This window comes from Octopus bimaculoides, chromosome 4 (genome assembly GCF_001194135.2).
Source record: "Octopus bimaculoides isolate UCB-OBI-ISO-001 chromosome 4, ASM119413v2, whole genome shotgun sequence".
Classification (NCBI taxonomy): domain Eukaryota; kingdom Metazoa; phylum Mollusca; class Cephalopoda; order Octopoda; family Octopodidae; genus Octopus; species Octopus bimaculoides.
In genome coordinates, this window is record NC_068984.1 from 100237264 (window position 1) to 100248004 (window position 10741).

Genomic DNA, 10741 nt, shown 5'->3' on the forward strand with positions numbered 1-10741 from the left:
ATTACAAATTATTAAACACATCCATAAATGAATTTATATAATACCTAGTTCTTTGGGGCCTCCATGTGGTTGTTTGAGTCACTAGAAATAGCTAGCAAATTTTGCACAAATCACAACCACTGTCTTAAAAAAATGGCATTGACACATAAGACATTGTAGTCCAAAATGGACAGTGAATTGGTAGATAATGGAGCAATGAAGAGAATGTTGGTCCAGTTCTTTGTGTTCTGAGTTCAAACCTCAAGGTCAACTTTGCCTTCCATTCTTTTGGGTTAATAAAAGTATCAGTTCAGGGCAGTGGATAAGTAAAATATTTAGAGTATGGAATGCTCTGTCATATCTTTCTTTTCTGTTCTGATGGCAATGCTTGCAACAACACTGGTACAAAGCAGACTTGGCCCTTACTTTTCCTTCCAACATTTGTGATATGGAAAGAAAAGCCAGATGTTAATTTCCTATAAATATAATCTTACACAAGCCTGCATTTTGGAGAGGAACTCTCCAGGTGAAGATCCATAGTATCAGGAGACAGAGACCCTAGAGATACAAAAAAAAAATGTGGGAATGTTATGGCTAGAATACCCTTCATAACTTTGCTTAATCAGGACTGACCAGGAGCCAAAGATGATAAAAGAGTACAAATTTTGCTACACATATAATATCCCTTAACAAGTTATTTGTTGATACAAATGTGTTTACATTTTTACAAAAGCCAAATGAACTGGTCAAAGGCCTAACTCTGTTAATTACGAGAAATCAGATCTTGAGTAAGACTCCACTCTATCATGTGTGACTTTTCCTATAAAAAAAAAAAACTATTGCTTATCTTCCCACCATAACAGCAAAGAGGTATCTTAAGAGTCCCATCAGAAAAGTGGATTGAAGCCCACAAAATTCCAGAATATCTAAAAAGCTTTTCTTTTTCTTAAAAAAAAAAAAAAGGAATGAAAATACAACTGTGCTTCACATTTTAACTCAAATTGGTACATTAATAAACACTGAGCAATTTGCCTCTAGATATAATATATGCATATGAACGTACACAATAAAACATATTAACATATACAATACATGGTGCAGGGTGTGTTTTTGAACATTAGCAGGCCATAAATAGAAGATTAACTAAGGTTTCATGGCATGCTCCAAATTTTAACTATCATTTTTCTCTCAAACATAGCAACATGGTAGACCTTAGAAATGAAAAAGCAAGCTGTACTCATAGCTGTAGCAGCCAATTAGTGACTCAGAAATTGTCAACTTCTCGAACATAACTTGGTCCTTTGTGTTTAAGGTTGTGTAAGAGCTGGAGGCTTCTAGCAGAGAAATGTTATATGTGGCGAAAGGAAAAAAGAAATTCTTAACAGTCAGATAACATCAGGTCAGCCAAGGCTGTCCAGGTAATCCAGGACATCAACCAAGCAGCTCAAGGTAGCTTAGTCCACTACCAATGTGTAGGACACAAAGACATCAAGTACAATTCCTGTACAATGGGGAATGCTGCTTAATGACTGGCAAGCACCTGTGTGAACATTGTGATCATATTACATGACTTCCTCTAGTACTCTCGACTTGAATCACCTGTACTTCTGCATCTAGAATGTTGTTGGAAAAATAGAACCACTGAATGGCAACCCAACAGTGCTAAGGAATTGTTAGAGACAGGTGGAATCTGACAGCATGGTTAGCGCCGCAAGATCCTGGCATGCAGATGTTACCATAGATATACTGGGGCTAAGGGAAGTTTTGTTTGGTAGTTTGTTTCTTTGATTCTAGTTGAATGTGTGTGCCTTTTGTTTTCTTTTTGAGTGCTATTTTTTTCATTTTTTTTGTTTGTTTAGTATCTTTGATTTCCTTGTGTTCTCAGATTCCTCATGCACACTCACACTTATACAGAAGATTAAAAAAATATGTAATAGTATCTCTTAAGTATTAATACAGAAACACACAGTATACATAATTACCATATATATATATACCAGAGTAAGCACATAAATGCAAAACAAGGTGGAAAAAATAGTACTCAAATACCAGAGGTAGAGTAATATGCTTTATTAAAAAGCAGCAAAAATATCACAAAAGCTGTTACTCAGAGTTTCACGTTCCTGTTCGTCAGACAGTTTTGTTAAGAATGGAACAAAAATAATGTTATAAGCAAACATATACAATTAGTTTAATAGATACCCATTTGAAAATGGTTTTGTTTCATTGGTCCTTTCAACTAATGGTCTTTACAATGACCGGTTGCATGCAATGAACAAACTTTGGTATAAAATCAAAGAAAACCTCAAATCATTTGATTTTGATTTAATATAAGCTATTTTTGATATAAAGTTTTCTTCGATTTTATACCGAAATTTGTTCATTGCATGCAACCTGTCATTGTAAAGACCGTTATTTGAAACGACCAATGAAACAAAACCATTTTCAAATGGGTATCTACTAAACTAATTGTATATGTTTGCTTATAACCTTATTTTTGTTCCATTCCTGTCCAACGAACAGGAAAGTGAAGCTCTGAGTAACAGTTTTTGTGATATTTTTGCTGCTTTTTAATAAAGTACACACACACACACACAGATATATATATATATATATATATATATAATGCATACAAATATACACAATTATACATACACATGTATGTGTGTGTATATATATCTATATATATACATGCAATATACATATGGTATATAAATTATGTAACTTCCAGTAGATGAAGTGTAAACTATTAATGGAAATAGTGTAGAGTAGTGTAGCATGTATGTGTGTTGGTACTGTTTATGTATGAGTGTGTTCATAAGATACAATAAGGTAAAACAAAAATGGCATGATAAAACTGTACACAGTAGGATGATAAGACAGACCAGACAGATACACAATCCAAACAAGCAGACAGACATACAGACCAGATGGATAGACAAACCAGACTTAGATTGCATAGACAAACTGACACAAATAGACAGATAAACATAGGTAAAGCAGATAGACAGGTACACATAGACCAGACAGACCAACACAGATAAAGCGGATAGACCATCAGGCAAAACACATAAAAACCTGGAGGTGGCAGCAGCAGTAGTAGCAGCAGCAGTAAATCTACACAAACTCAATATATTTGCAATGATGTACAACTTTATTTCGAGGCCTTAAAAACCTGCCAACAGATTTTTTTTGTTTTTGCTTATATTTTTTTATATATTTTTTGGTTGGTTTTGTTGTTTATTTTTTCTTTCTTTTTCATGTTGTTCTGAAGTAAATAAATAAGGGAGTGAGAGAAAAGGATGTGAGGGAGACATATATATATGTATGTATATATATATAATTAATAAAATGAAGAATGGGAAAACAATTAAGAGATGATCGGCTGGTGAAGAAAGAGAGAGAGAGAGAGAGAGATGGAGTGAGAAGGAGTCTGTGAGAGAGAGAGAGAGAAAATAAGTATAATGGTGGACTTTGCTGGAAAAGAGGTCCAGACACAAGGAATGTGTTTTTAATTTTTTTAATCATTATCATCATTATTATTGTCTTTTATATATATCTTAATATTTTTTTCACTTGTTTTTAATTCCAAGGAAGTTAAGACTTATTGGAAAAAAAATAATGGTTTTGGTCAATGATTTTTTTTTAAAGGGAGGAGTCAGAGGAAGTGGGTGGGGGACTTGCTTATGTTTTCTTGATTCGGAGTTTGACAGTAAAATGTGTTTTTTTAATAGATAAATTGAATCTTTGCTGAGAAAGGGAGCTATCTAGTTGATGATGATAATATGGATGCATGGTGTGCATGGGTATTTTGCTTCTTCAATTTTATTTAATTTATTTTTCAAACCGCACCTCTTCCACACACACACAAACATTTTTTTTAAATTTGAAAAAATCTCCTATCCAATGATCCAGTATTAGTTTTAGAGTATCCAAAAAACAATTCCACTTTGATTGTTTTTTCTTTTCTACAAGTAACACCCCATCCCCATAAAATTCTCACACACAGATGCAAACAAATAAAAAAAAAGTCCCTAGAATATAATTAAATGTTGAGTTTACGAAGAACCATGCCCTACCAAGTTTAGTGAGCAGGTGTGGCCCTCACCCATCTATGAGCAGAAAGGAGAGTGTGTTGGGGAACATTTAGTGAGAAAGGGGAGAACAAGAGATTCACAGGGAAGAACATTGGTGATAATGGTGGTAGTGTTTAGAGTATGTTATTTAGAGCAAGAGAGAGAGAGTAAGAGGGAAGAGTGAAAAAGTATTTGTGTTAAAAAAAACAGTACAGAAAGTAAGGTGAAGAGGAACAAATTGAGAGGAAGGAGTTTAAGCAGATGAGACATGTAGAATGTTCTTTAAAATGTTTTTTGCATCCCAAGATCATCCCCCAAGAACTTAATATTATGACAAGTTGGAAAATAAGAAATGTTGATCCCAGATGCAATAAGAAGGACAAGTCTGCAAGGCATGTATTTATCACACACATAAATATATATGTAAAACAATTTCTAGAGAAATGATGCACCTGGAGAAGAGGTTGGGATGAAACAACAGGCAAGCAAATCAAGAGAATTTCATCCCAAATACTAAGGAAAAAATGGGGGAGAGAGGAGAGAGGGACAAAGAATAGACAAGAGGGTGATCAGAGAAATGCTAGCACAATTATGTCGTTAGTAGAAATAAAGATCTGGTTGTTTTTTTTCTTCATAAAATGAAATTTCAGTCAATTCAAAATTTACTTTCCAGATCTGAGCTTATAAAAATATTTTTGTTTGGTTATATCAATTTATTTTATATCACAATTGTCATTGGTCACAAGTTTCCAATGGGCAATTACTGGCTCATTGCATTGCTAACGAGAATAACAAGGGTGTGTCTGTAACTTAGGGCAGAATATATATCACAAAGGACTTCATTTGAAGAGTATCAACTTTATTTCTTTCCCAATACTACATACTTCCTGACAAATAATGAGTATATATACATATATATATATATATATATATATATATATATATACACACACACACACAACAGGATTCTGCACAGTTTCCATTTGCAAAATTCCACTCACAAGGTACTGAGCACAAGGCAGCAAAATGAACTTAACTACACAGCCACACCTGCACCCATTTGAAATTTCAAATTCCTTGAAAATCCTGAGGAAAAGACAAAACCCAGGAAATGTCCAGCATTATACTTCAACTGATATCATAGCAAAGCTATAACACATCCATTGAAGCTTCACTGGAAGATACTATCGTTCATGGAATGGGTTCCTCACAACGTTTTTAAACTCTATGAGGACCAGCTATCACAGAGATATTTAATAACCTGCTTACTCAAGAACATCAGCAGGCCAGATAAATATTGGGTAAGTCCCACATCTACATGGGTCCACATTTGCTCTACATCAACCACCAAGGTGTTCCACTTCTACCCAGCCATTGTTTAGCTACATTCATCATGCACAATATCTACTCCACACCAGTGTTTTCAAATTTAGGTTCTTTATTTTTGCTTTCCTTTCAAAGATTTGAAGCAATTTAAGGAAGATTTTGCTGCTATTTCCATTGACTCAAGAGCCACATCTACTCTACTACACTAAAACACTGCATGTTAGAGTATACAGAGAGAAGGATGTTGTAATTAGAGAACTTGATCTGTTAATCTCCAATAGTTGGTCAACTGACTTCAATGTTGATGGTCAACTTGAATGGATGCTGAAGGTCAGTGTGATGAAAACTAAGACTACACGAATGACCATCAACACAAACCAGTGTTACACTCATTATCTTTGCTCTAATGAATCAATTAACATGTTAACCCCACCCATATACCCCTGCCCTACATAAACCAATGTTTTCTCCACCCATCTTTGCCCAACACAAACCTGTGTTATCCCTACCTGCTTTTGCCCTACACACATCCAAGTGTTTTCGCCACCCACTCCTGCCCTACATTAACCAGTGTTATCCTCACCCACTTCTGCCCTCACAATCCAGTACATTATCATACACACTTCTGCCCTACACGATAAGAACTTTTTCTTAAAATTATTTTACCTTACTTCCACCAAACCAATACCCTACCTTACATAACCTCAGTCACATCCCATTCACATCAGTCACACCCTGGTACATTAGTGATGTAAAGGAGTATCAAAACTACACTCCCAGATAAGTGAAGCTAATGTATCTGAGTTCCAGCCTGAATGGAGGGAACTAGAGATCTGGGATAGACGTACCACAGCCTCCTACATAGTGGAACAACTGTTGCATCTACATCCCATCCCTAGGGTAGATTAAAATGACAAACGAGAAACAGCAGTAGAAAGAAGCACCAAAGAGGATGTTAACCAAAATGATGCACTAATTACACAGTATGTAATTAAGTTGCCAGTAATAATTTGTTAAATTTCTCTACATTAAAACTAGATAGAAAATAGAGAGAAAAATTAGAAAAGGGAAAGAGATAAAAGTGTGTGAGAAGCATAATGAAGGAGTTCTAGGGGTGAAATAGAATGTATGGATGGACTAGATAGAAGGAGGAAAGAAAAGTACACACACACACAAACTCTTCTTTTGCATTCACTATATATATATGTGTAGAGAGGGAGAGAGAGAGAGATTCAATATAAGGGAATAGGGTAGCACGGTGCCTTGCCTACCTGATATAATCAATATAAAGAAGTACGTTGATGAACCAATGATATGTATTGAAATGATTAATTACTTAGGGGCTGGCCCGGCAGTTAAGGGTTTTTTTTTTTTTAAGACCTTAGAAATGATGAGAGAATTTAATTTCAGAGTGGGGAAGGCTAGTGGCAAAACACTGATGGCTAAAATATAGAAATGATGCTCTAACAGTTCTGCAAGTCAGGCACCCTCATAATAATAACAGTAATTATTTTTATTTCCATCATCTCACATTGGCAAAGGACAAATTTGTGTAGTGAATTGAATCATCCCAGTATTATCACTGGTACTTATACTACAAATGCATCCACTCAGATGAAAGGAGGTAAAAACCAACACTCGTGTGATATCTGACCGGCTTCTTTCCCAAACATATAACAATTACCAATCTAAATGCTGTGAGGCATTTCAGTATTTAACTTGATCCTCTGACATTTAACATTTTTCTGTCAGCCGAGGAAAGAAGTGGAGGGAAAAGAGGAAGGATCACCTGGAACTATTATTCAAAGACCAACTGGAATGGTCAAGACTTTTGTACTGCTTATTATTTGTTGTTTTTAAGTCATTCTGAATTTAACTCGATTGAGGAAAGAAAGTAAATGTGCCATAATATGAAAAGAGAAAGAGAAGAGAGAGTAAGTGTGTGTGTGTGTATGTGAGTGTATATATAAAGCAAGAAATTCCTGCTGAGAGTTCTATGAATGTTGTGGTTTGTGGTGATGATGCTACAAAAGGGACGAAAAGATGAATAGACTTTCTCAATCTCATTTCCCCTACTTAAAAAAAAACAAAACTTTTCTGCTCGTTTTGAAAGATTAATTTATAAAGGAATTGTCTTTATAAAGTCATGACAGTGATGAGGAAGATGATAGCAGTAATGGAAGTGAAGATGACACGGCAGAAAGCAGCAGCAGCAGAATCAAAAACTGTACAGTCAAGAAAAGGGAGAGAACAGGAGGTTTGGGGGGGACAAAAATAAAGTCAGAGGGGTGCAGATGTTGGGAGTGGGAGAGTATCAGTGTGTAAGTGTGTATAGTGGAGAGTAGAGAATGAGAAAAGGGCCAGACCAGTTATACTAACAGTAGCAATAATTTCTCAAGGCCAGAAATCTAGGTGTGTGTATGGAGTGGGGGAGGGTCAGAAACAGTAATTTATGTTAACCCCAGCACATTAGTGATATTTAAAAATAATAATAATGATGATGATGATGATGATTTCTTACTTTAGCCCTATGGCCACAAATTCACAAGTGATAGGAGGAAAGGGTGCAGAGATGACTAAATCTGAATCCTTCCTCAATTCAAGACTGGTACTTTAATTTTGTTAGTCCCTACCAGAGGGATAAAAGGCAAAGTCAACCCCAGCAAGATTTCAGAACTCGGAAAGTACAGGGCATGCAACCAAATACTGCAAAGCATTTTGTCCAGTGCTCTACCGATTCTGCTATCAGCTGCTCCTAAGATAATAATAATGATAATGATGATTTCTAAGTTAGGCACAAAGCCTCACATTTTGAGTGTAGGGGGAAGGAACAATCGATTAGATCGACCCCAGCATTTGGCTGGTACTTTATTTTATCGACCTCAACTCTGGGAGGATGAAAGGCAAAGTTGGCCCAAGTGGTATTTTGAACTCAGTGTGTACAGGGTCGCGACCAAATACCGCAAAGCATTTTGTCCGGCACTCTACTGATTCTGCCATCCACTGCCATTAAAATAATACAGAATAATTAATAATTACAGTAGCAATTAGCTACAAATAAACAAATTCTGTAAGTGAGAAGGTTTAAAAAAAAAAAACAATAAAAAAAACAATCCTTCCCAAAATGATGACACACCAGGCGTCAGCATATAACATCAATCTCCGCTGAGAAGATGTATAATGTCTCTTTTCCTTTGTTAGCTTGGTAATGCTCTCAGCAGTGAGCAGGGTTTCACGAAGCAACCCAGTTTATATCAAGTCCTGATGAATCAGCTTTAAGGTAGATATTGGTTGAGTCAGTCGGTACGGAAACACACCAACACAGTGCTTAGCTTACATTCCGATTTGGAGGTTTCAAACTGGGGTGTCAGCTGGAACCATATGAAAAGTCAGTCAGGTAGGACATTTCGTAGGAGAAAGTGAGAGAGGTGTATCCTCCCCCAAAAAAAAAAAAAATTGAAGTGTTAGCCTGTGTGTTTTGTTTTGTTTTGTTTTTCTTTTTGTGGCTGGAACATGTGGGATGGGGGTGGGTAGTTCCAGCAATCCAAATGAATTGTCTCTGTGTCCAGGTGCAAAAAAAGAGGGCATTGCAGAGTTGGTCATAATGACAATGACAGCGGCAGCAACAGCATCGACGATGACAACAGCGCCCACCAGGTGTGAACGGAACCTCTTTTTCTTTTATTTTGTTTTTCATTTTTTTTTTTTTCACATTCTGATTAAGATTATCAGGAAACAACTCCATGGTGAAATGATACTGTCCATGTAATAATAATCATAACAATAATAATAATAGTGGTAGTAGTAGTAATAATATTAATAATAATAATAATAATAATAATAATAATAATTCAGCTAAATCTGTGTGGAAATGAACTCTTCATTTGCTGATCTGTTCGCAATGAACACTGGTGGGTGCTTGTTGTGGAGGAGTGAAGTTCACTAACTCGCTATACAATGAACGGATGTTCACAAACCTGCTTGAATTCATTAGACACCAGTCTATTCTTATTGCTTTCCATGTCTCTTAGTCGATATAAATTAGGGGGCTAATAATAATGATAATAATAATAATAATCATAATAATGTTTCCTCCTTTATAAAGATATATGAAAGACAAAGGGTCGAAGGTTACTTTATGTTTCCACATCTCACTTTTCTGATAACTGTCCTCCTCTTTGTAGTTTTGCTTCTTTACATTTCACCTGGTTTTTTTCCTACATTTTGAACATTTTCTTACTGACACCACAACCATTTTCATCCAGTATTCATTCTAATTTTGTATGCACATATTAATAATGTTATCTGAAAAGAAAAAGAAAAAACAAGAGAATAGTTATGATACAGATATACTATACATGTATGCATTTAATTTATAATGCATAATGTAAAAAAAGTCTGTGTGATGCCATGTAAAAGCACCCAGCACTCTGTAAAGTGGTTGGCATTAGGAAGGGCATCAGGCCATAGAAACAAGCCTGGTGCAGCCCTCCAACCCATGCCAGCACGGACAATGGACATTAAATGATTATGATGATTTATTCATTATTCAAGAATGTATCAGTTTTGAATAATGACAGTAAGCCTCAGCTTCAAATAAATGAAGCTATTCAAACTCTCTCACACATGCACACATACATACACAAGTAAGAGATAAAGACATATTTGATGTTAAATTATATCTAATACATGGAATACAGATGATGATGATGATAAACTGAACTAAAACAACAATCTGCAAAGCAACAATATCAAAACACACATATGTAAAATTGTAAATCTCTGATTTTGATGATTAGGATTCAGTTGATCAATCATCTGAATTAACCACTCCCGAATTAAAGGTTTCAAAATGTTGGCACAAAAGTATTCAATTCAGAGGAGAGGGTTAAGTCAATTGCATCAACCCCAGGGCTCAACTGGTACTTATTTTATCAACCTCCAAAAAGATGAAAGGCGAAGTTGACTTTGGTGGAATTTGAACTCAGAACATAAGGACGGATGAAGTGCTGTTAGGCAAGCAGAGACTGCTTTGTTGACTCAAATTCAATAGCAATTGCCATCAAGTTTGGTGAGATTAAGCTCAAGCAAACTAATAAGTTCTATGTCATTAGTATGTTGGCGATGGGGGAGTGGGGTAGGAAGTGAGAATAAAAAGCAACTTACTCTGACATCAGGGTATGTTTCGATAAGCAATGTGTTGTCTCCATGCCTGAGATTCCTGAATGACATCACAAACTTTGATGGCTAAGAAAAAAAAAAAAGAGCACAACCAACATTAAACATCAGGCAGACAAAAGATCAAAACAGATTGAACACTTATACACACGGCTTATGAACGTGTGTATTTATATATATAT

General features: G+C 35.6%; 1 protein-coding gene across 2 annotated transcripts in view; it reads right to left on the reverse strand.

Moving 5' to 3' along the window:
• Positions 1-3114: 3114 nt before the first annotated feature.
• The window catches only part of LOC106867328 (uncharacterized), a 151419-nt gene continuing 143792 nt past the window's right edge, over positions 3115-10741 (reverse strand). For both annotated transcript variants that reach the window (XM_052967314.1, XM_052967315.1), the window contains 2 exons: positions 10548-10628; positions 3115-9686 (listed from right to left, as the gene is read on the reverse strand). In XM_052967314.1, coding sequence (XP_052823274.1) covers positions 9639-9686; positions 10548-10628 — 129 coding nt within the window. In that variant the 3' untranslated portion in view covers positions 3115-9638. The remainder of the gene's footprint in view (positions 9687-10547; positions 10629-10741) is intronic.